We start from the raw sequence: 26,983 nt of genomic DNA, 5'->3' as shown, positions 1-26,983 counted from the left end.
GGTGCCGTAGCCTCCAACAGTCTACCAGACCAAAAGTATCTATAAAGTCGGGAAGCCACTTCTGAGCACCCCCGGTGTCTCTGGGCGGGTACCTATCGAGCATTCCAGAACCAACCGCATTGAAGTCTCATCCCACCACTAGCATCCCTTCGGGGAGTTCCAACAAGGCGTTGCCCAGATCAGCAAACGTGGAGGCCTGCAGGGGAGGAGGGACATAAACAGAAACCAATACCAACGTTCTGCCCTCCCACCTCCCCGCCACAGCCACAAAGCGCCCCCTGTCATCAGCAATGGTGGAGTCAACCTCGAATGGTAGGGAAGCTCTAACAAGTATGCCCGCACCCCTGGAGCCCGAGGAGAACCCCGAGTGAGCAATGAATTTATAACCCTTTCTGTTAAGTGCATAACACATATTCCCTATAAGGTGGGTCTCCTGCAGGAGGACCACATCAGGCGAGGTCCGTTTCAAGAATTGCAGGACTATCCCCCGTTTAATACGATCCCCTAAACCATTAACATTCCAGCTAATTATGTTTAAGCCCCTATCCCCCATCCCCGAACACAAAGAGACCTCCACCCCCCCCGGAGAACCACGATCGGACAATACTGACAACCATTGCTACGCCTTGCAAGAAAAAAAACAACAACCCCCAACAACAACCCCCACATCCCGAATCCCCCCCCCTCCCTGCACCCCTGCGTCCGCTTACAAAGCCCCCCCAACTTGCAGTGTGCCTGTCGCCCTATCAAAAAACAAAGCTACAAAAAGTACCCCAAGGGAGGAAAGAGCTCCTATCTTCCCCCCGCTGCCCTCCCATTACTGCAGTAAGGTGCGAGTCACTGTCCGGGGCTGAGTCAAAACAGGCCGATACCGGAGGTATCACTTCTGTCCATCCCGATCGCCTTCTGCTCCATCCACGCTGTCCCGGCCGGGCTGTCGCCGAGGGAGCGCATCCAACCAGTCCCCTGCCATGTCCGGTGATTCGAAAAAGAAAGTCCGATCCTCATACACCACACGTAGCCTGGCGGGGAAAAGCATGGCATACTTCAGGTCCATCTCCCTAAGCCGCCGCTTCACCCCCAGGAAACTTTGCCTCTGTTTCTGCACCATCTGGGTGAAGTCAGGATAAAAGCTCACAGAGGCGTTCTGAAAAGGCACCGGGCCTGTCACCCTCGATGCTTGCAGGATAGCGTCTCGATCCCGAAAATTAAAGATCCGGGCGACAATCTGCCGCGGGGGGGCTCCCACCTTAGGCCGTCCGCCAGGCACTCGGTGAGCCCGCTCCACCGCCAAAAACTTGCCGAGGCCCTTAGGCGCAAGATGATTCACCACCAAATCCTCGACGAGTAAATCCACGGAGAGCTACTCTGAAGTTTCCGGGACCCCAATAAGGCGCACATTGTTGCGCCGGGCCCGACCTTCAAAGTCCTCGAGCCGGCGGGCGGAGAGGTCATTCGCGGTTCGTAATTTACGAACCTCAGCCTGGAGTTCCGAGACATCGTCCGCGAGGCCAGTAGTCTTGAGGTTCAGGGACTTGACCCGCTCATTGGTTTTGCCCAGGTCCGCGCGAATCAAGTTGACATCAACCAAAATCATGTCGACCTTGTGCGCCAGGGTCTCGAACTGTCGCCCAATTGAAGATTGCATCCCATCTATTGCCCCCTTGATATCCTGCAATGATAACTCCGAGGCTGGGGATGAATCGGCCTTCTGTGCTTCCAGCGACTGTCCCGATCCACCAGGCGACCCCTTCTGCTGGGCATAACGATCCATATTGTTGGATTGGTTATAGCCTCCCCGCCTGGTAGTCTTAGACTTCGACCTGTCTGCCTCCGATTTGGTCGACATCTCGAGCAGCGGGACGGTCAGTCGCAAAAGGACGTCCCCCACTCAGCTAGAGGAAACTGGGCCAACTAGGACTTCAGCAGCCAGTCAGGACCGAGTGGAGGTCTTCCAGACAACAGAGGATCTGCATGAAGCACTCCCAACCCAGCGCAAACAAAGGGCGAGAAAGCGAAAGTGCAGCGGCATCCGTCCGTCAGTTCACACCTCCCAAAGCCGCTGTTGTTCAATTAGTGGCCGGGCATCCTGCCAACGCAAGCCCCTGGCATCCTTCGGAGGTAGGCCGCAATCTTCCGCCATGCACAACTTCGGTCCCCGGTGGGCGATCTTAGCCCGGACAACGTCAATCGCCCCAGCTGTGACTCATCTGCAGGATTCCGTGCATGAAAATCAGGATTTAGGACAGGATGATTGCAGGAGGGTGCGAGGGTAGCGGGAGCTCGAGGCTCACGCGGCCATCTTGGTCAAGCGCTAGGCTCCTCCCCCAGCAGTTCTATTTTTAACACCAGGAACATATATGATAGTGTACAAAAAATCCTGAAGTCTCATAGAAAGTCTAGCGATTCTAGCAGTCGCCCTGGATAAACCTTCTGTAGTAAGAAGTTTGGTCAAAGGTTTATGATCAGATCTTAAAGTAAAATTCCTACCCCACAAAAATTTCCTAAAGTGTTCCAATGCCCAAACACAAGCTAGAGTTTCTCTCCCAATTACAGAGTATTTTTCTTCTGATGGAGATAAAGATCTAGAAGCGAAAGCAATAACCACCTCTTTATGATTTTCATCAATATGAGTAAGTACAGCTCCTAACCCCTTAGAGCTTGCATCAGTGGTGACAATTGTATCAGCTGAAGGGTCAAAACCCTGTAGACACGGAGCTTTGCTGATGGGCTCTTTAACTGATAAAAAAGCTTTTTGACAATCAGAAGACCATTCAAAGCTGACTTTGTTTTTTAATAGAAGTCTCATCTTGAGTGCTTTTAATATCTATATTGGGCTATTTGAAATGTTTCTAGCGGTTTCGTTTAACATTCACGGTTACCGTTAGTCATCCAGGTTTCCACTAGTCGTTAAAATAACAGACTAACATGTTCACTTCTCAAATTCCGTATTCCACTATACTAATCCACCACTGGTCTTCTATGGGTTCCAGAGTAGCGTGCTACTTGCCAATAAAGCGTTTCAACACCCCATCAGGGCTACAAGCGCTATATAAATGCAAACCTTTTTCCCTTTTCTACCCCTCTCCAACCCTTCTCAAGCCAAATAACTGACTAACATATCCACAATTCAAATTACTTTCATGTTTCACCATACTAATTCAACACTAATCCTTATGGGTTCCAGAGTAGTGTGCTACTTGCGCTTCAAAACCCCATCAGGGGTAGCAAGCGCCAAATAAACACAAACCTCTTTCCCTCTTCTATCCTGCCGCCTTCCCTTCTCTATCCAAATAACTGAATAACATATCCACCACTCAAATGACTTAATATTTCACTATACTAAGTTTTAACACTAATCCTTTATGGGTTCCGGAGTAGCGTGCTACTTGCCAGAAAAGCGCTTCAACACCCATCAGGGGTAACAGGTGCTATATGAATGCACACCTTTCTTCCCCCTTCTATCCCACCGCTAGCCTTCTACTCTAAATAACTGACTAATATCCACCACTCAAATTACTTTCATATTTCACTAAACTAATTCACCACTAAGCCTTTATGGGTTTCCGGAGTAGCTTGCTACTCGCCAAAAAAAGCGCTTCAACGCCCCATCAGGGGTAACAAGCGCTATATAAATAAAAACCTTTTTTCCTCTTCTATCCTCCTGCTAGCCTTCCGAATTCAAATAACTGACTAACCTATCCACCAATTAAAATTACTTTCATATTTCACTGTACTAATTCAACACTAATCCTCTATGGGTCTCAGAGTAGCGTGCTACTTGCTGAAAATGCGCTAAAACGCCTTGTCGGGGGTAGTAAGCGCTATATAAATGCAATACAATACCTTGGCTCTCCTTCGGCAACTGTAGGTGAGCAGACAAGGCTCACTCACAGGAGGTGGGTTAGGGACTAGGGGCCAGATGTACAACCTTTTTTTTGCGGTCGCAAACTGGAAATCGTCTTGTTTGCGACCGCAAAATAGGTCTGTCCCATGTACAAACCCTATTTTGAGAGTCGGTAACCTATCACCGACTCGCAAAATAGGGTTTGCGACTCGCTATTAGGAAGGGGCGTGCCGAGGGGCGTCCCTTCCTAATAGCGACTTGCACTTCAATGTAAAATTGTTTTGCGGCCGCAATTGCGGCCACAAAACACTCTCAGTTTACCACCTACTTGAAGTAGGTAGTAAGCCACTGGCAAATGGGAAAGGGTTCACAGGGCACCCAGGGGTGTGGAATTTAATAAAATATCTACTTGTCCATGGGGCAGGTTGCTTCATAAATCTACTTGTCCTGTAACAAAATCCACTTGTCCCTTTTGTGCCATGTAATGTGGCGACAAATTACAGCAGCAATCTCATTAAGCAAGAGTTCTGATAAAGCCTCTCTAATTATGCTTGGGCTTGTACCATAGTAGGGTTTGAATACTAGCAATTCCCCTATGTTGCTACGTTTCTGCAGGTCTACGTACTGGGGCTGAAGGTAGTGGTAAGCAATAGTTCAAGGGTTAGAATGCCCTTTTGAGTCTGTGCAAACCTACTAACTTGCATGTTTTACGGGTTTTCACCAACTCTTTTCTAATCTTTTCCCATACTGAAAAAGGTTGGAAATTTACTCCTGGCAGTGGCAGACGTAAAACCTCAGGGTTGGGAAAAAAGTGGTTGGAGGAAAAGTGAACTTGAAACATTCAGATTTTCACATGAGCAAATCTACATAGGCACATTTGCTCATGCTAAAATACAGTTCACAAATATTTTCTAGGAGTACTATTTCTTGGTCTACTTCTGTAAATATGCACGTAACACATGGATATATACCATGGATGCACTTTTGAGACTTTCTTTAATAATTGGGCCTCTAATTAGGCCTGGGGTTAACCATGACCTTTTGAGTTTAGTAAAATTATGTCTCTCTCCTTCTCTCGGTCAGCTGGCTTCACTGTGAGTGACAGTATTCTGCTCTATTACAAGGAGCATATTGGCACACAAAGTAGTTTTGTTCAGTGCCTGGAAATGCTGTGGCAATGTGTGCTTTTTGAGACCAAAAACAGTTTTTTCTTTTGCCAATGCTTGCTAGAATGGTGAGGGCCCTGCAGCTCCCACACAGATAAGGTTTTACAATAACCATGCCAAAAACAAGTCACGCATTGACAAAACCAAAAGCCTGACCACCAATTTCAGACCTACTGGCTTTGCCAATGCTTGTTTATTTTTATTTCCCACAATCGTATTTTAACTGGTTACACTGATTTTCCATTATGAATATTTTTGGGAAATACAAGCATACATCAACATGTTACTAAATGATGCTGCAAAGATATGGTACCTAAAATCTTCTAGTAGTTTAGCAAAATATTTTTTTCCTACTTGCATTTTTTGTGAACATTTTATTTTGAAAGCAAGGAATCATCACTGTTGCTTTCAAGCTTCTGCAAATATTTGCATATAATCAGAGAGCATTCTGGGAGCATTATACATAGCCTATTACTAAACTTTGAAAACGTGTATACATGTTTATACTGGAACCACCGTCAGTAGTGCAGGCAGAGCTGACAACATTTACTTTTAGTGCTCACCCTAATAATAAAGGCTTTGCATTAATGAACCATAAATACAAGTTTGAACAGTTAACACATGGACACGCATATTAACTTAACTGTAGACAATGCCCTTCCTTGATCCATAATGTGGTATTGTAAACTAGCAGCTAAAGGGTTTGTGCTGTAGGGGGTTGGGTCTACTTGTCCCAAGGACAAAATAGACATTAAAACTAGTTGCCCTTGACCCCAAACAATATGTCCCGGCCGTCGGGCTATAGGAATTGCACTTCCCTGGGCACCCCTTCCCCTTTGTGAATGTATGCGAAAATATTTAAGCGCAGGCATTGGTCACATGGACCCCAGCCTACTCTTGAACATGCATTTGCAATGCAATAGGTCTCGCATTTACGCAAGTTTAAGCTATTGGCATTGTAAATGACCATGCCTTTTATTTATGTTTTAAAAATGAATACAAAAATAAAAGGCATTGTTATTTGCAATGTCAACAGCTCAAACTCGCGTAAATGCGAGACCTATTGCATTGCAAATGCTTGTTATTGATCGCTGCGGAGAGTAGATTATGGGCAAACTCATATACCTTGGGGTGCAGGCAGCTCTTTTGTGTTTTTGTTCCTCATCTCTTCCGGGCATTATGAAGCTAAAGGTGTGGAATGGTAGTCTGACTGTGGCCCTACTTTCCTCATTCCCTTTTTTAGTAGACATGCTGTATGGTGTACTCAGGCTTCATGTTCCTGTGCCTCCTTTTTTCTGTATGCAAACTTGATTAACTTCTTAAAGGACTTTTCATGCTTTGGTGCAGGCAGTTAACCCCGATGCCTTTTTGCCTCTTTTCGTCTGAGACGTAAGATGTTGTGTTCTTTGTTTTCCCTGCCTTTCAGCGAGTGATGGTTCTTGTATGTTCTGTGATACTAAAGTGGTCAGGCAATGGGAATTGTGCTTTAAGCGATTCCTTTCCATGGTCTGGCGCCGGCAAGCCTTGAGGAGAAGGCATGAAGCACTGGCTCCTTTGCCTTTTATGTATTTCCCACCCCTTTGTCCTCTTGCTGAGAGTTCAACTCGTCTGCGACTGACCTGAGTGTTGAGTGAAGACCAATTCCTCTCTTTCCTTTCTGCCACCTCCAGGTCCATGAACAAGTTGTTGTAGGTGTAGTGAAATGAAGCACTTATTATTTCTTTTTTCCTTTTTTCATTCGTAGGTCTGCGAACGAGATGCTGTGTTTGTCTGGCTCAGTTTGTGGCTCGAGCTCTGATGGGAGCGATCTCAATAGTCTGGAGCCTCGAGCCTCTTCTGACGTGGAGCCTTGGGAAGTAATGATTAGCAAGAAGGACTTCAAACTCTGGCGGCGACCAATTGGAGGGACTGCTCTCTATCAGTACAGGGGTGCGTAACACTGCATGTAGTACTACTCATCGTAGCTTCAAAGGGGCTTGTGTACCCAAAAGCTCTGCGTGAAGTTGGATTAAGATGTTGTTCCCTGTTCCTGCTGAATATGCCAAGATCAGCAATCAATCCAAATTGGGTAGAAGAAAGTGTTGAGCCTGAATGAGCATGGGGTGAAGGCTCTTGAATACCCCGACACTCATCCCCTTGAGATGAAAGGAGCAGGATAGGAAGGGTTTAGCTAGAGAAGAATGTTCGTTTTTGTCGACTGAGGGCTTCGCATCCTTAAGAAGAGCAAAACCGAACAGAACTAGGCCAGGCGTGTCATTATTTTTATTGTAATATTTGTAAAATATGCAGTGTTGGGTTTTTGGGAAAATAGGCTCTAGCACCAGTTAAGCCAGCTCCCCAGGTGGATGCTAGATAAGTAGATTGTGAAAAGTGGTAGAAAATTGGATGCATACAAATCACCTCATACCAAGCGAATCAAAAACGAAGATATCAGACTGTAGGGAATGGACCACCTGGCACCTGTCCACCGTCTAGCCAAAAGAGCTTTGTCCATTTCTGAACGCATTACTCTAAGCAGTCTAGGTATGGTATTGTTACAAACCACTCCCTGATCCCCAAGTGAATATAAGGATCCTTTTACGTGATGATATAGCTATTTCGAAACTTCACTGACTAATAATTCTGCAAAAAAGTACAAGTCTTTATCAGCCTCCTATTCTTGCCTTTAGATTATGCTAGAAGTATACATCAGGGGCTCCCGACCAACTGATTCAGAAGAATCTAGAAAGCTGTTAAGAAAGAACTCCTCAACCTTAATACATAGTTACACATTTCATTCACGCCCCAGCCCATGACTGGCTACCTAATGCTAGATCCATCACATTCTCTCTTGATAACTTTATTTCGGTCAAAGACCATAAAAGTGCAAATAAAATACATACAGAGCTCAAGAGATTAAAACAATATAAAACAACAATTGTTAAGAACAAAAATTAAACTCAAAAGTTATCAGAAGAAAAAATAGAAACGACCATACTCAATCACATATGTTATACAAAGATTTGCCTTCTGCGCCACATGCCATGTAGGAAGCGGGATACAGAAAAGACAACAAGGGGATGAGTATCGAAAGTCAAGACCCGACTGGCCTGCGCACAATAGTGAAATCCAAAGTTCCTACATAGTGGGATTAACCAACATTTCCTTATTTTAACTATGCAGGACAAAAAAACATAACGTGGGGAACGTCTTCACGTTTATGGTTACATACAGGGCAAGCTTCCCCATCTGATTTGGACCATTTAGAGGTAAAAGACCTAATGGGCAGACTACCATACCTTAGTTGGAGATACAACTTCCTTGCTAGGGGAGGTTGTATTGCATCTAGGAATTCCTCGAATCGGAGTTCCATTTTTACTAGGAGGAACTCAGCAGACAGCCTGCCCAGGGTTACCGATGTCTGCAGGGCTAACAGATTCTGCCTCCTCAACTGGGTTTGTAATTCCAATTTCGGCAACCCCGGACAAGACATCTCAGGTGTCTCCCAAAGTTGTGGGATACCTACCCGCTTACTAAGAGCCCTAATATGGAGCAACCATGGGATGTTTTTACTTTTTAGCAAGGGCAAATCTCCAAAAACTCTGCTCTATAGGGAGCCAATTCAGGGACAGACCACAGCCTCTTCCAATAGAGCATAGGTCTTGCAGCTACAAGCTCCTCTATCGACTCCAGCCCCAGATCGAATCGCAGAGGTAATCCTACCAAATTCCTCATAAAATTCTGCTCCACCCTCAATAGATTAGATGTATTTTTATGGCCCCAAAATTCAGCGCCGTAGATTGAGGCCATTCTAGCTTGAAGTCGATAGATTTCAAGGGCCGGGGCAACCGGTTTAAGATCAGATATTCTACGAACTTTGCTAATGCCCCCAATTATTTGTGTTAGCTTGAGGGCCGATTTCGAAATTTGAAAGCCCCAATCAAAATTCTCTGTCATGGTTATGCCAAGGTAAGCCAAGGTAAACAAAGGTTTTGACCCTCTCCAGGGAAATACCATTGAGGACAGGGTTCGGGCGTGTTTGCCTCGGGGGATTGAAGATCATAAACTTGGTTTCATAAACTTGGTTTTATCCAAGTTAATCTCCAATCCCCGCGAAGCACAGAACGCCGCGAAGCCGTCCAGAATACGCTGAATGCCCGATGATGTTTTGGATAACAACAGAGTGTCATCCGCAAACATCAGAGCGGGCACTCTCCCGGTCGCTAGTCTAGGAGCATCATTGTCTATTATACCAGACAAATGATCTACAAGACCATTGATATACAGACTAAATAGTGTTGGGGCCAAAACGCAACCCTGGCATACTCCTTTCAGAACAGGGAAACGTTTTGAAAGGCCCCCATGCCTCCCACACCTAACCCGGGCATAATTACCAGTATGTAGTCTAATTAGTACGGCCAAGAGGTAGGGTGGGAGACCCAAATCTGTCAGGACCTTCCATAGCTTATCCCTGGGCACAAGATCGAAAGCAGCCCGCAGGTCAACAAAGACAAGGTAGAGGCTGCCACCCTCCACACTTGCCGTTTTCCAAAATAAAACCTGCAGACGAAATATTTGGTCCAGGGTGGAAATACCTGACCGAAAACCAGCCTGGAAGATTGTCAATACTTCATTCTCCTCCATCCGATCCAGAATAATCCTGCCCATTAGTTTTTGAGTTGTATCTATAAGGCTAATGGGCCTATAGTTGGATGGGGATAACGGACAACCTTTCTTATAAATGGGAACGATCTCTGCTCCGAGCCATGTCCCAGGCAAATCAGTCCCCAATAGAATCTCATTAAACAAGACAACCAAATATGGGGCCCATATTTTGGGCTGGGTACGAAATGGGTCTCCTGGCAGTTTGTCCAAACCAGGGGCCTTATTGGGAGATAACCTTCCTATTGCTAACTCAACCTCGTTCAGGGTAATAACCTTGTGCCATTGAAGATGGCACACTTCCCCAACCTCATTATGTTCCCTCCTCCGCCGGCCGCCCAAGGCCCCCACCAGTCGATACTCATGGCGGGAGCCCGGGGAGGCCGGCGGATGAGGCACCCCGTCCTCCCCATGTTCCAAAACAGCCAACCCCATCAATCCTGATTCCTTAGGGAGTTAACTACTTGGGTCTGATATAATCTCCAATTCGACGCTAGCATATATAGCTTCAAAGTGTGCCTCCCACACTGTGGATGCTATATTAGGGGCGCATACCCGGTCGCCCCCGCTAGTGCCTGTAGCAACAATGGCCCAAAAGGATTTGGTGTCCCTGTGCTTAAGTGCAGATCCGAGCTCCTCCCACATCTGTGAAGAAGTGTGGCTCAATGATTAGAGCGGCAGACCCTGATGCAGAGGTCTAGCCCGGGACCAGGGTTCAATTCCCCGCCTCGGCGGGTCTTGGGCTCAAAAATTCCACGGACCTGGTAATTCTCGCCTCGGTGCCATTCTAATCATGGAGTCCCACTCTGCAACTCTGGGCAATAGCTGGCTTAATCTCCACAACGGCCCCCACAACGCTAAGGATGCCTGGCCTTCACCTTGGGGGTGCCCAGGAGTGGACGCCTCACAGGGAAAAGCCAGGATGGGTTCCACAGCGGTATTCGTACAAGCGCCGAGAGACCTCCGGGTAGTCGTGCGCTATACAAGTATCCATACATTTACATTTACATCTTATCCTCCCAATCCTTCTTACCCCCTATAATTGCTTTTTTATAGAGAAGTCGAGAATTCTTTATACCTACTTTATCTTGGGCTTTAATTGATGCTAATAGCTCTTTTTTTGCCTTTCTACAGACTGCATCGTACCAGGGGTGTGTCTTAGCCCGCGGTGGGTTTACCACAACCGCGGAGCAAAGCACATCCACTAGCTCGTCTGCCAATTGCTTGTGAATTTTCACAGCTCTGCACTTAGAAACCTCATCCCCCATTTCGGAAATCAATGGTATGGCTATATTATATATTTTAGCCAGTTTAGTGGGGGACTCCTGTAGATATGGCCATTTTACCCTACGTCTATTGTTAGCCATAATGTAGGGCGGGATTACACTAGTTGCTTCGGGCACTAAATTTATCAGCCCAAAACTTCCAGCTTTCAATGTTAGTACGAGGGCATTGTGGTCACTATCATATCTTGGTACCACCCTGAACTCCAGCAGCCTATCCCAATATTTTACTTTCATCATTATATAATCGATGATGGAAGTTTGGCGTAGCCTGTTAAACGTAGCTGTCCCGGGTCTATCAGGCTCCACCCGCCCATTGCACGCCCGCATTGACATTGTGAGAGAGAATGATTGTAATTGTAGGACCAATGGGGACCATGCCTTAACAGGGGGAAATCTGTGGATCAGGAACATGCCAGAACTGATCTTCATCATCCTGTTCACCCTGCTCTGTACTCGCCAGGGGCTCAAACTGGCAATTGAAGTCTCCTCCAATAACCAAAACCGTTGTTGGGTCAAGTGACTGTATAACATTTTTTAGTGCATCCAATGCAACAGACTCCCGCCCACTCTTAACTGGTCTTGAATAAATATTCAGTATAGCCACCTGTGGCCTATTTTCTGGGGTTAGAAGTAAACATTGGACGTCTGGGGAGTTGGTAGGCATTTGTACAGCCCTGACACCCAGGTACGTGGCCACCCATATTGTAAGCCCACCCGATGGTCTCCCCCTACCCCCTGTTGTAGCCAGGATATCAAAGGTGGCAAAACCAGACATAATGCTCTCCTCCAAAGCCCAGGTTTCCTGCATTAAACAGATATCGTGCAAAGCCATGAAAAAACCCCACTCGGGCAACAGCAATTTATTTTTCAGCCCAGCCACATTCTAAGACAACATTTTTATATTACCATCAGGTCTCACAGGATCGGATGGTGCTCGTTCCATACCTGGGCGAATCCCGACACCTGGAATTAGATTTCTAGGCTCAGATATCCTCTCCTTGGTCTCACCACAAAGTGGTGGATCATTAGGGGCACTAGACTCCACAATTTGTTTTGGTGCCCCCAATTGCATCCCATCTTCCGGGATACGAAGATGGTGTATTCTTGTGTTCACTAGATCAGTGCTAGAATCCTTTCCCTCCACTTCATCGACTTGTTTATAAGTACTATTAGCCATAGAAGGTATAGAGTAATGCCCCACGGGGCGTCAATCCACCAACTCCAAGGGACTGAACCTATTTTTCTGAGTGAATAGGGAGAGTAAGGGGATATGTGGGCTTGGGCCCTCCCAAAATGAAATTCACTGATGGGTACTATAAGAAGGTTAGTTGTAAGCGCCCTGTTGCCTAGAGCTCAGATCCCAACCTATTCTTCTCTGGGCAGTGGGATAAACATATGAAAGAGGCAGGGGGAAGATTTATGTATTCGACCAGATTGCCGATCCATTACATATGTGTTCTACGGCACATTTGTGCCTAAAATTTATAACCACACAATTTCCTGTCAGAGTTTTAGGTCCCGACCCAATCATGTCGACTCTTCTAACAAATAGAATTTCTCCTGAAGAGCTAGGGGGAGAAGGCCTGTTGGTCCTTAACCAATGTATACATTTATTTTTAAGGTCACTGTGATCCTCACATTTCCCATATGCTAGGGGGGGAACCCCAATGAGGACCACAACATATGGCAGGGACTCGGGGGGTAGGTTAATGATGGGCAGCTTCATGGTATAACCCTTTGGTGGGCTATTTATACTACCTAAATCTTGTTGATCCGGGTTTCTTGTCCCCTTGTTAGACACTCCCCTCAATGCTGTATTAGGGCCACCCACAACTTTCCCATCACTAGGCAAAGGCAGAACCGGTCCTGTGATTGGGTTACCTATTGCCTGAGAGGTTGCAAGTACAATGTTGTTGCTGTTACTATTGGACGAGGCCCAGGCACCATCGATTAATTTAGTGCTGTCAAGGGTTGACCCGACAGCAAGGTTCCCATCTGCTCCATTAGCAACTCGTATGGTAGGATTGGTGTTACTCGAGCTCAGTCCATTAACTTCTTTTACTATTAAGCTCACAGGTTTCGCCTTCCCTAGATCAATGTTATTAAGTGTGGAAACCAGTCTATCCAATCTGGATGCCAATGGTTTAATATGTGAGCTGATAATCTGTTCGATATGGATCTGAAAATCAAGTAATAAGTGGGTAATCCAAAGAGGGGTTCCTACAGGAGAGGATAAAGGGCCGTCAACAACCTGTGTAGGTACAGTGGGGGGTGTATATTTTTTTAGTTAATTTCTTTCGGATTTTACTTTTCTTGCTTTTGGGGCGAGATTTGGGTACCTTTTCCACTAAAACATGCGGAGGGATTTGGACGGGAATGGACTATTGGGAGTACTGATAGCGGCCTGGGCACAAGGTAGTTCAGGAAAGGATGTCGTAAGAAAAAAACTACAATCAAGGGGATTAACCGTGACTACAGAAGAGTCCCCCACTGGTTGTAATGGGGGGCCAGCTGGTGTGATCGATAATCGCCTCTCCATATTTTCTATTGCTGTCGCCACCACCCCTATCGTTTTTTGGAGCATCTTATCGATTGCTGTTAAACTCTGAAGAGGTTGAGTCGCGGCAACATGTTGTCTGGTCATCGGATAAGATTTATTACTATTTTTACCCATTGTGGCCATTGATACTAATGGGCTACTTTGGACAGAGCAAGTCTCGCTCAAGGAGTGTCCCCTTGCCACCCACAAGATTTGTAAGCAGTATAGGCCAATAGAACAATAAGGCAGCTATGATACTGGTTATATGTACCACAAAGACCCCTTTTGTCCGTCCAATGTACCTTTTGGGGTAAATCCGCAATCCGATAACTGGGTGCAGATGATAGAGGGCGAGCCCGGCACGGCCGTAGACGGCCCGCCCTTTGCCCGGGCTTAGCCCGGCGCGTCCCGCGCGCGTCCTCGCAGGACGAGGGACCAGGCAGGGCTTTATGCGCCTCCTGGCGCTTTGCAGTGACAGCGTCCGGTCCCAAAGGATCCTGGGGGATGAAGTCCTGGGCAACCAGACCGGCGGAGCCAAGCCCAGCCGGTCGTCTCAGCAGGAAGGAGCAGGATGCGGAGCCAAGCCCGGCTGGAAAGAAGGTAGCGGACCCACGGAGCAGCGCCCGATAGATGTGAGGGCCAAACAGACAAACATCACATTCAAATAAATGTGCCTAGCTTATGATTCATATCACAGTTCGAGCCCCTTCTTCCTCCAGCCAAAATCCCAACCTATCACCATTCCAGAACGCTTCAATTCAAGATAGATGTTCTATCTTTCCTTCATTCTAAAAGTCTGGTACTGGTGGGAAACTCCTCAGTCCAAATGTCTAAGATAGGGAGGTCACAGCCTGGAAAAATCTGAATACTTCACAACCATTTTCAATTCTGACGAGCACTAAAATCTGGTTTTAGGGGTATGAAGTAGAATATCAATTCTAAAAATCAGTATTAAAGCTATGTTACATAATAAAGGGCTGTTTATCTTTGGCAGTGTGTTTTCTGTCTTATAAATGAGTTACATCTGATAGCGCTGATAATCTATTTTCTGAGGACCTTGTCACATGTTGGAATTATTCCTTCATTTAGTATTTAGTTTCGAAAACATTTGACCGGGAGCCACTGCTACATACAATAACCTGGACGCTGATTTTATTTATTTTTTAAAAGTCACCACGTTTATTTTTTGGCCTTCATGCTATAAATACTTCTTGGTTGAAAGCACAGACTCACTGGGACTACATTTATTTTTGGTAACTTGTAATATATTTCCCTCCCGGAGAAACATTCTGTTTCTATGGTTACTGTGAGGCCTTTTCTTGGGGTCCAAAAGCAGAGAGAAGTTACAATGAACCTTAATATTTAGTGCAATTTTCCATTTGTGTCTTGGGCCACAATGCTTTTGCATTTCAACTGTATGACCAAATACTTTTTTTCAATGCAAATTTTATTGCAGTTTCAAACTTTTGATGCACCAGTATGCAGGGCACTGCTCTGTGCCATCGTACATTCCTACTGGGCACTACAACAATATGCATCTATATACAAGATCGACATACAGGTGGTAGGCAGAAAAATTGTATTGTATTATGTGTTCTAGGGGTTGTTTTCCTTAAATAATTATGCTTCTCCATACCCCAATCTTCTCAACTGTGCACATTAGTGGAAAAACATTTCCCTCCTCCCTCAACTTCCCACCTGCGTCCCTCGGTCGTGCCCCAGCTTACTCCAGTTTCCAGGAATGGTGCTTAAGACAATCTCCTTGTATTGGTGTGTCTGCATGAGTACGTACTCTATCCCAGCACCCTAACAAGTCTTGCCTCCGTCTACCTCCTGTGTATGGTCCATCTGGCAAAGTCTAGTTCCCAATGCAGTGGTAGTGGTGCTTGGCATCTCCTCCGGTGATGAGGCGTGAGGGTGCTGCAAGGCATCAACAAATATTTCCGAAGCCCTAGCTAGGTCAATGAGCCATTGCCCCTTGTTGTGCCTCTCGAAGCCTCATGGCATTCTCATAGCCTGCTAATATTATCTGTTCCTTTTTCCAAACCTCCCCCCCCCCCGAGGTCCCACTGAGGCCTTCCAGTTCCTGGTTATTTCCCTCTTGGCCAGGATGCAAGCCACTTGATTGTGGCCTTAGTTTTGGCAGTATGCAGTAACCAATTCCAAAGACAGTGGCCAGGAGTGCACAGCACTTCCTTCTCAATAACCTTTGCCAGGATTCTCATAATATGCTCCCAATAATCCACTAATCCTGGGCAGCTCCAAAACATGTGAATTAACTTGACCCCTCCTTCACCACATCTAGGACATTTTGCATTGTCTACTACAATGTGTCTGTTCATCCTCCCCAGTGTGACATATGCTCTGTGTAGTACATAACAATTGATACGTTTGAAACAAGTGTTTTTGGACACCTTGGGTACTCTGCCCGCTATGGTCTCCCAGTCCTTCTCTGGGATGGGAACCACCAAATCTTTCTCCAAGTGGGTTCTAAGAATGAATGGGGTAGCAGAATGTCAGCTTGCAGCCTATACAGGCAGGTAAGTGCTTTAAAAGTCCCCAGTGAGGTGACCACATATTGACAGCATCTGACAGGAGGTGGTTCTACCATGGCCATCCCCCAGTGCCTTCGAATGACTGTCATAACTGTGTCACGTAGGAGGAAGTGACTGTGAGGGAGTTCATACCTCTCGCGAAACTCCTCAGACTGGAGGACAAGTTCAGCCTCGAAAAGGGTCCCAACTGTTGCTGCACCCTCAGCCACTCAGTCTGCCAATTTTTGCCAATCTTCCCCATGCGGCAGCTCCTCTAGGAATCTCATTAGCATGTCCGGGGAACACGGCAGCTTCATCTGTGTCCTCTGCAGACTTCTATTCCAGCATCTGCGCAGTGCTCAAAATTCTATGGTGTCCCCAGCACTAGGGCTACAAAGTCTAAGCAGTACTCTAGCTAGTGCACTAAGATCAGAGACATAGGGGGCCATTTTCCCTCGCGGGACAAGTCTGTCCGCTACATCAGCCATTGTAGCTGTGCCGCTAGATAGTAGATCTCAAAATCGAGGAGGGCCAACCCACCATCTGCTGCTGGCCTCTGAAGTGTGGTCAATGCCACTCTCCTATTCCCCGAGCCTCAGATGAAGCTTGAAAGGAGCGTGTTTATAACTCGTAAAAGCCCCCAAGGGATCCAAACTGGTAGGACCACAAAGTAATACAGCAGGCGGGGAAGGGCAACCATTATCAGTAATGCCACCCATCCCGCCACTGATCGGGAAGTGTCTGCCAAAGCTGAGCACTGGACCAGAGCACACAAGTAGCCTTCCCCACATTCTCCTCCAAAAGATCCCTTGTTCATGGTATATCTGCACACCCAGATAAGGCAGGCACCTGGGCTCCCAGTTCAGCGCTCAAAGTACCTCTGGCAACACTCTTGATGACAGTGTGGGGGAATATGCAAGATATAGATCTAGGAATAGGAAAGGGCTTTTTCTGCATCATGTAAGAATAGTAAGAGGTCATCTGGGTATAACGCAATATGATGGGTCTGAGTGCCCATTGTTCTAGCCCTAGAAGCGTTCCCGGCCCGGGCATAACAAGCGAGTGGCTCCATAGCCAGGGCAAATAGTAAGGGCGACAGAGGGCAGGTACCCTGTTACATTCTATAGTCCTCCAAATGATGCGCCTTGTCCGATACCTGGCTGAGGGGTCCGTGTACAGTAGCCGGGTTCAAGCTACTAACCTTTGTCCGAGACGAAAAAATGCATCATGACGTTATAAAGGAAGGCCCATTCCAGGCTATCAAACGCCTTCACTGTCGATCGCGATGATCACTGCTTTCGCCATGCCATGTATATCTGCCTGCAACATTGTGAGTAGCTGGCAAATGTTAAGGGCTGGATTACGAACCAGGATGAATCCTGCCTTTTCATGATGAATAAGGGCAGGCTTGTGATTTATAAGGTGGGTGGCTAGTATCCTACTCAAGATCTTAAATGTCTATGTTTAGCATTGAGAGGGGGAGGTAGGCTCTCGTATCATGGGATGGTTTTCCTGGTTTCGGTAGAGGGTGGCAACAATCCCGTGTCCCCAGCTGCCTTACAGAGGTCCACTAATCTGGGTTCTAAATCTTCTACATAAGCCGCATACAGTTCAACAGGCAGACCATCTGTGCTAGGTGTTTTAATTCGGGCCATGATTTTTATGTCGGCGTGGATCTCCGGAAGCAGAATGTCATTGGACCCCCCCATCTCGTTTGCCTCCTCAGGTGTAAAAGTCTGAATGAGCAATCAGCGGAGCTGCGATAAAGAGTAGAGTAGTAATCATAAAATTAAGGGTTAATGTCCTCCTATCAGTAGAGTTTGGGACCCGTTCGGTGTCTAATTCTACGAAAACTAAGCCCCGTTTTGCTGGGTTTGTGAGCCATGCTAGTATCCAGCCAGTACGGTCTCTCTACATTTGCTTGTATCATATAAATCTTGTAGTCAAAACATCTGAACCGTTCTACGCACTCAGCTACTCTCTCTTTAGCCTCAAATAATTCAGCTTGCGTCTCTGGGTGCCCCAGCCTGATTCGTTTTACAGTTCTCCGTGCATCTTCAGCTGTGAAGACCTCCGTCAGCAAGTTCCTCCGGACTCCTACAGACTCTGAAATACATCTGCCCCTGATCACCATTTTAAACGCACCCCATTCCACTTGGAGAGACAAGGCAGAGCGGCATTCTTGTCAAAGTATTGTTTAACAGCCGTTCCGATGGTATCTCGGATGACCGGATCTTCCAGTGCTTCTGGCTTAAATCCCTCCATCCGACCCCCCCCCCCCACCCAGCCTTCCCCCTCCCCCCTCTTCCCAGCCTAACTCAAGCATCAGAGAGTTGTCATCTGATACAGTTTTGGGATAGGTATCCAGTGGTTCAGACCAAGCCGTAGACATCGGGTATGCAGAAGAATGCATCGAGCCGCATATGGCTGTCATGTAAATGAGAATGGAAATTGTCAGGGAGTCCCTCAACAGGGAATGGGAACGATCAAGGATGGGATATGCTACACAATTGTAATCTCTCCCCAGGATAACCGAGCCCACCAGATGGTGGGCCAGCACCCTTGACATTTCGGCTTAAAATGCCGTCTGATCAACATTCGGCCCGTATATGCTACCTACAGTGGCATCCCGGCCATCTAACCTCCCAGTGACCCCCACATAGCGGCCCGTTGGATCTATCGGGTGTCCAGCGTGCTGGAAAGGTACTCCTGCACTCGCCCACACCAAGACTTCCCTCGCAAAAGCCAAATAGTTAATATAGTAGGCCTGCTCTCTCCATGTATACTGTAGTTCTGCTCCCTCTTTGGCCAGGAGGTGTGTTTCTTGGAGGAGTGCTATATGAACCCCTCGTCTGTTAAGATATGAGAAGACCGTGTGCCATTTCGCCATAGTATCCATCCCCCTAATATTCCTTGACAGGTCTTTATACATCGCAGGGGTCTCCATTCAGTATACAAAGGATAAATCAGGGGTTCCAGCTGACTCAAAAATCACAATCATTCTGGATCACTTTACTTCCACTCAGGACAGAGCACTTGCGCAGCGCACGTATCAAACCTCCCTCCCCAACAAACAAATTACAAACTCCCACACCCCAGAACATTTGCATGCATTTGGATTACCCCCGAAGACTGTGACTAACTAATGGCTCCGCAACCGGCTTCTCTCCATCCGACCAGAGGACTAAAAGACATGTCTAGCCTTTGAGGTCCCACTATCGCAGCATCTTAGGGAACAGCAAATAAGTAACCAAGGGTCCTCTCCAAAAACCAAACACAAAATAACTTGTGCAATTAATTCTGTTATATAAGTTTGTCTGCCATGCCAGGTGTGACCCTAGGCAGGTCGTTGTCTGAGTCTTCAGCAGAGCTGGTGGCGCAAGTGAGGTCTGAATCCCGAGCATCTTCCTCACTCGGTGATGAAGTTGGGCTCCATTCTCCTCTGCTCATTGCCGGCACCACCTCCACCGCTCGCTGTTTCTCTCTTTGTGCTGCCACACCGGAGGGAGCTCCTTCACAGACTCTCCCACTGCTTCAATTTCTGCTGCTTGGCTTTGCGCCATGGGTCCCCCGCGGAGGACAGCTTGCGGGTATGTCTTGATCCAGTCCAACACGTCTTTTGGGGTCTGGAAGAATTGCACTCCCTCTTGGGTCACCACCCACAGCTGGGCCGGGAACAATATGGCATAGAGCAGCTCCAACTGACGAAGACTTTGCTTGGCTTCCAGAAATGTAGAGTGCTGTCGTACTTCCCTTGGTAAAGTCTAGAAAGATCATGACTTTGCTGTTAGTGACATGGATGGCTCCTCAGGTCTTGGCCTGGGCAAGGATGGGGTCGCGGGCCCTGTTATAAAGAAACCAGGCAATTACAGGGTCCGGCAAAGGTGGGCGAGACAGAACTCTGAACCATATAACCAAATAAATCTCTTTACCAAGCACTTAGCTCTTGCGGGGCTGTGGAGTTGATTAGTCCAAGAGGTAGTGTAGGCTTAGAAACTTAATGTAGCATATGACACAGAAAATGCCTTTCATAAATCAGTGCCAGGCACTTCTTAACCCATGAAAAATATTTTATTTACAGGTAGGTATAATAGCGGAGTACTGCTCACTAAACACAGATACATGCCTTTTACTCTGTTGGCTAGAGTTAACTCACCAAATACCAAGTACAGTTGCTGTACTTTTGTTTAACCCTGAACTCTGACTCGTTTTACTCTCTGGGGAAGCTGCTGGTGTGGACAGGAACTGTGAGGGGTGTTTAAACCAAAACTAAAGTATTTTGTTCATGTTTATACAGAGTGACTTCAAAAGGGAATGTAATAGTTCTTAAGTCTTCAGAGGCTGAGATTTTGTTTTGATGATGCAGAGGAATGCGTTAAAAGTTGCATCTAATGAAAAACCCAAAGATGCCTCAGAAATCCACCAATTAAAGGAACCGAGAGCCCTTCCTTCTAAGATAAGCCAATCATTCTTCTTTGGAGATCCAATGGTGTCTTGGAAGTGACCTAGTGTGTGGGCCCTGGTGCCCATGAGTTGACCCAGTTAACTGAGTCCTGGAAGTCCAGTAGCCCAGTGGATATAGAGTGAGCGCAGTGGCTGGTCAAGCTGCCAGTACACCTTGAACGTGCCTAGGCTTAAGGTGATGGTCTGATGGGGGCTAAATCTTGGAACCCCACACTAGAGATTATCCAGTGACTGGTGGCCAGCATGCTACTGGTCTGGATTTTATATGTTTGGCGGGAGTCAACTGTGGGTTCAAACAGTGTTTCCTTTATTTTCCTTCCTTCTGGAACCTTAATGGCAGTGAACATGATTCCAATAGTTAAAAAATTGGGAAGACCCCCTTCAATTAGATGGGATCCCTGGTCAGCTCTTGGTTGAGAGTTCCCAAGATTTCCCTAGGGTGGCCAAAGAGTTGAGAGCAAAGTGCCCGGAGGCACACAGAAGAGTTGGATGAAGCAGGCAAAAATGTCTGGACGAACAAGTAAGTTGTTGTACTCCGTGTTGGAGGCAGGCTGAAGAATTGGACGAGGCAGGCTCGCATGTCTGGATGAACAAGTAGGTGGTTGTTCTTTTTGTTGCTTACTCTGTGAGTTCGAAAGTCTTCCCTCTTGTGAATAGGGTCGACACAGTTCATTGAGGATGTCCCATGCAGGTCATTCCCAGAGCTGAGCTTTTGCTGGTTGTGAAGCAAGACACTCCTCCTGTCAGATAGGTGACAGGCGACTGATTAATTTAAAGAATCCGCACTATTTGTCCTTGCACTTCTCAGAGACTATTGAAGGGATGCCACACAAAACGTTTTTTAAATTCTTTTTTTAAAACATATTTCTGAATCCCTTCATTTGAAGCTATTGCCTTTGCCCAATCCTCCTGAGTTTTAATTCCATTTGCCTTTTGAATGTTGCATGCAAAGAACCAGTTGGTTTGATCGCTGCATAAGTATTACATGTCTAGTGGTTGCATAGGTATTCCATTAAACTTAACCTAATATAGCCATTCAAAAGGATCTTTATTTCGGCCCAATCTGCCATAAAAGAAAATGCTTAACTCAATATATAACAAGCATTCGCAATGCAATAGGTCTTGCATTTGTAAAAGTTTAAAATGATGGTGTTTTTCACTTTTGTTTTTAGGTCTCAGCCTGGCAAAAGCAGCGCATACGCTGCTCTCACCATGGGAGGGCTTGTTGGAATCAGTACGGATTCCGAAGCAGTGTCTCCACTCCGCCTGCAGTCTTCATTCGTGCGCATCGTTTGGCGTCACAAATTTTGCTAAAAGCAGTGCAATGATTGCACCGGAGGCATTTCAATCCTTCCTGGTTGCCACCCTGTCCCCTTTTGGCCCCGCCCAGCAGGATTGGATCTCTCATTTGCGGCGTTACCCTCCTTTCATTAGCTGGGACGCACTATGTTTTTCACACAACGCTGACAGCTTGTTTAAAATAAACCTTGGCGTGCTCCTGTTGCCACCTCCCTCAGGCCAAGACTCGTTATTCAGTGCGCTTTTTGTTTTACAATTGCGGTCCGGCGGCGTTCTATTGTGTAATGTTTGAGGATCAGCTTTGTTTCATTTATACAATAATATGTTCTTGCTTAGTATATTCTCTTCATTTTGTCACCGTATTATTTGGAGTTGTGTGAAGAGTTTCACGGTGACCTTGCTCCCTTTCCCAGACTAGCTGTGGCATGGAGAGCTCCCTGCGACTCCTGCTAGGCACCTTCAGAGCTGCGTTCGGACTCAGACAGATCGCAGGCAGTGAGGCAGACGGAGCTCAGAAGATGGCAACCCCCATCCATCGCTGAGTGTATGCAGAAGGCGCGAGCTCTTTGTCTCTTGTGCTCACAGCCTGTAATTGCCTGCAGCCCCTAGAAGACTTCTGTGAACCAGAGGCGACCAAAGACACCCCCTCCAAGCGACTCCTCGGGGAAGGGGCGGGAGCGCCTTCATTTCTCCAGTTCTTTTAGGCTTGGGAAGTTTTTCAACTATTCCATCTAATGTCAGCCTTCCAGTGGTATGTATCAGGTCTTAAACATGAGAACAGCAGGGCACAGCACCTCAAGCACTTATTTGCATCCTATGTAAGACCCACGATTCAAACTGAACGCCGATTTAGTTTTTACCGTAATCCTTTCTGCTACGCGTTTCATTGGGCTGACTGGGATTTCGACAGTGGTCCCGGTTTCTCGTCCAAAACTCCTCATTGTTTAACTTTATAGCTCAAGAGCGGTGCTACAGGTGTAGTGTCGGTTCAGCAACTACCACAACCAAAATGCATTTTATTAAATGTAAATATACTGAACTAGGCAGTAAAGGGGTTAGCCAGCCACTTTGTTTTCTGTAATTGTTATCTGTTTAAGTAGGACAAACAGAAGAGAACTAAATGTCACAACGTTTTCTGTCCTGTGCTTTCCTCTCGCAAAACGTTATTTTCCGGTACATTAGCCCATCTGTTTCTAAACAAAAGACTTCAAGTCCCAGGAAGCAGTGTTTTGCTTGATGAAAATCATGGCTGAACACCCAGCATTGCGATGATAGGGAGTGACTAACGCGAGACACGGCGACTGTGATTGGCAGCCTGTAGTATGTTTGCAGTGAAATGTTACAAAGAGCCCACGTTAATTTCTGGAAATGTAATTCACCATTTCCACAACTCGGGAGATGCCACTGCGATAGCGCTGCACGGGGTTGAAGGTCGTGGAGGAGCAGAGTCAAATTGACAGTTGCCCTTTATCTTAAAAACTTAACTGTGTTGCAGATACACATGTTTTCATACCTGTGTCACACAGTAGAAAAGACGTAAATGCATTAAGATAGTTTGGTATTTAAGGTGCTGGAGCTTAAACTGCCAGCCTCATGTAATCCATAGTAGCCCTAAAAAAGGAATGCCAGTAGTACTTTGCAGCTGTGCATTCAGATCAATCTGGCTGTTGCTTTGGTTCATGATATCTATTCAGCTTATAACACTCATTTGTTTAAGTTCGAGCTGTTGACGTTGCAATAGAGCTTTGAAAATATGACTCCAATGCAAATAAAACCAGCATTAAAAATGCAATAGGTCTTGCCTTTCATTAAGTTAAAGCCATTTGCTTTGCTATACAAAACCATTAGCAAAGCAAATAGCTTTAACTTAATCAAAGGCGAGACCTATTGCATTTTCAATGCTTGTTTTATTTGCAGTGGAGTCATTATATTTTCAAAGCGGTATTGCAACGTCAACAGCTCGAACTTAAACAAATGAGTGTTATAAGCTGAATAGATATCATGAACCAAAGCAACAGCCAGACTGACACCCCCGCGCGTAGATGAAGGGGGTGGGGTGGGGTGGGGTGGTCTGTGGTCAGCACAGCGGCCCCTCAGGAGAGACACGAGAAAGGAAGCGGCTCAGGCTAAGCATGGAACGCTGAGCAGGGCGCAAGAGGGGGCAGGGGGCCCAAAGCAGACTGGGGCAAAACAGTAACACGGGAACCCAAATGGGAGGGAACAACGTGGCAATACAAGGCACATGGCCCATGCACCAATCATGGCGCATAGGCCAGGGGAGACCAGTTTTCCAAGGGGAAGCCTGGTTCGAAGGGGCAATGCAGCCAACAACATGGATGCCCTGGTGGCAATGGCCAGGGAGGGGGGCTCCTTTACCTGGGAGCGCACCATGGGGCCCTGGGGGTAAAGAGGACAGCACGGCGACAAGCAAAAGGGCTAACACGGGGGTCCAAGCAGAAGGGCCATCAAGCAAGGAGCCAAATGTATTTAGCCCGGCAGGACAGGGCGTTCAGGCAGAGAGCGAGCCGGCCACACAGGAAAGCACGGGGCCCTTGGGGGAGAGAGCCCAATTACAACCGGAGCGAGTGAGGGACAGGACTGTAATGGGAAGCCAGCGAACGAGTACCTGCGCCCCTCCTCAAGCGACCCTCCCACAACAGCAAAGATGTTAGGGCTAGCCAACCTCATCCACTCACAGTAAAGGAGAGGATTTGGAGGAAATAATTAATTTTTTCTCCTGCTGGAAGTGCGCCAACCTGGCTTAGACCGAACAGTGCAAGAAAGAAAAGATGAGAACAGGCGAACCAAGCGGAAACCTAGGGTAGAAAGATCTATTGAAAATTGGCTAAAGGCATTCAGGACACTGGCATGCGTGTTCATTGAGAAGTTCCCACAAAGCGCGGTGGCACTGATCCTTTATGAGCAAAGGGTACACGAGGCGCAGCAGTGATATCGGGCGATGCATGGCTGCTGTACGACGAGGGGTTTAGAGAGAAAATGCAGGTATGGCCGACCATAAGCTGGGATTGCCAGGACATGGAGAGTTATTCTAAGCACATGGTGGCAGCACGGGAGGGGATTGGCTCAAAAGAGAACAATTTTCGTCCCTACGAGAGTAAGGGCAGGGTGAAGAATGCAACAGGAAAAGCCAAGCAGGTAACAAATTAGATAAGCTATGCTGGAAATTTGACAAAGATTAATGTAAATGGGGTAAATCTTGCAGGTTTAAACACGCTTGCGGGTCATGCGGGGGTGACCACCCTAGCATTTGCTGCCACAAAGCAAAGGGGGGCCGGGGAAGGGGGAAGCTCCCTCTGATCGGGAAACTGTAGGAAGCGTGGCGGAGCAATCTCAACAAAACTAGTAAAAGACAGAACTTACTACGAAGGTAGATGGAAGGCTCTCAGTGTCCCTGAGATGCTGCACGACAGGGACACTGGGGGAGCCAAGGGGCGGCGTGCCGCTGTAGAAAGAATAGATGGAATGCTCCCGCAGGACCCTTGGGATGCCTCACGGCAGGGGTACAGTGGGAGAAGATGGCAAGGACTCGGCCTCAAGAAAGGTAGAGTAGATGCTCAAGTAAGGTCCTTGAGATTCCTTGGACGGCAGGGACCCCCAGGAGAAGGGCGACAGGGCGAGCGGGACGGCACTTGCGGCACGGGGCAAGTCCAGATGGACACCCTCCAAATCGGTAGCAATATGAAGCCTAGACCCATGTAACGGAAGATCAGAAAATGTGCCCCTCCCATCCCCGGTTATTGAGGTGGCTGGGTCCAGAATGCAAGAAAAGTTTAAGAAGCAGTAAAAGTAAAGTAAAGAAATGACATGCAGTAAATGCATATATGACAATGAAATGATCTATTGAAACATACAATGTTATGTTGTTTGAAGAATAAACTGCAACCTTTTCAGGCACCCAAGAAAGTTGTCAGTGGTGATTTAGGGGAAAGCGCGCGGTTGGTGGCGAGGGGGAGCGGGGCGACTTGCCACCTGGAGGGGGTTTAGACCCGGACCGGGGAGGCAAAGCCAGACCCAATGGAGGCCTGGGTGAAACGCCGTCCGGGGCGGGAAGGCTTGCGTTGCCCCCCTCCCCCACATCTGCATACAAGCTAGGCCGGCGCAAGTAAGGTGAACCCCCCCAAATCAGGGGGCGAGCTTGGTAGGGCGAGGGGGGGTTAAAAAGGGGCCAGCGGCCCGAGTGAGGCACATTCATCCCCCTCCCTCGCAGTAGGAAGGAGAAGAATCCCACCCACCCACCCACACCTAAGATACGGGCATCGCAGCCGCAAGGGTATGGGTTAGCGGAGCGGAGCAATCTCAACAAAACTAGTAAAAGACAGAACTTACTAAGAAGGTAGATGGAAGGCTCCCACTGTCCCTGAGATGCCACATGACAGGGGCACTGGGGGAGCCAAGGGGCAGCGTGCCGCCTTAGAAAGAATAGATGGAATGCTCCCGCAGGACCCTTGGGATGAATTACGGCAGGGGTACAGAGGGAGAATCTGGCAAGGACTCAGCCTCAAGAAAGGTAGAGTAGATGCTCAAGTAAGGTCCTTGAGATACCCTGGACGGCAGGGACCCCCGGGAGAAGGGAGGGCCCTTAAAGGGCAACAGGGCGAGCGGGTTGGCACTTGCAGCCCGGGGTAGGTCCAGATGGACACCCTCCAAATCGGTAGCAAGCTGAAGCCTAGACCCGTGTAACGGAAGCCCAGAAATGGGGCCCGCCCATCCCTGGTTATTGAGGAGGCTGGGTCCAGAATGCAAGAAACGTTTAAGAAGCAGTAGAAGTAAAGAAATGATATGAACAGTAAATGCATATATGACCATGAAATGATCTATTGAAACGTACAATGTTATGTTGTTTGAAGAATAAACTGCGACCTTTTCAGGCACCCAAAAAAGTTGTCAGTGGTGATTTAAGGGAAAAGCGCGCAGTTGGTGAAGAGAGACAGGGGGACCGGGGTGGGGCAACTCGCCACCTGGAGGGGGTTTGGCACTTGGATTTGAAAACGAGCACTGACTGGCCAAAAGATGACTGTTGCAGGGGCTTTGTGCGCTCTGAGGGTGGGGGGAGGGCTTATAATGTGAAGAGGGTTTAAAAGGGCGACGGGCCAAAGGAAGGCAGCTGCAGGGGCTGTGTGTGTTCGGAGGGTGGAGGGTAGGTTTATAAAGCAAAGCTGTAGGGTGACCAGATCTTGAGAACCAAA

The 26,983-nt window shown here is 47.3% G+C and overlaps 1 protein-coding gene across 1 annotated transcript in view; it reads left to right on the top strand.

The window, feature by feature from the left end:
* STARD7 (StAR related lipid transfer domain containing 7) overlaps positions 1-26,983 on the top strand; it is a 153,200-nt gene that overhangs the window by 76,624 nt on the left and 49,593 nt on the right. Inside the window, exon 3 of the mRNA XM_085634295.1 lies at positions 6,758-6,942. Within this exon, the coding sequence (XP_085490421.1) occupies positions 6,758-6,942 (185 nt within the window). The remainder of the gene's footprint in view (positions 1-6,757; positions 6,943-26,983) is intronic.

Source organism: Triturus cristatus, chromosome 11 (genome assembly GCF_964204655.1).
Source record: "Triturus cristatus chromosome 11, aTriCri1.1, whole genome shotgun sequence".
NCBI lineage: Eukaryota > Metazoa > Chordata > Amphibia > Caudata > Salamandridae > Triturus > Triturus cristatus.
Note: the sequence above shows the minus strand (reverse complement) of the source record. Positions and strands in the feature narration are given on the sequence as shown.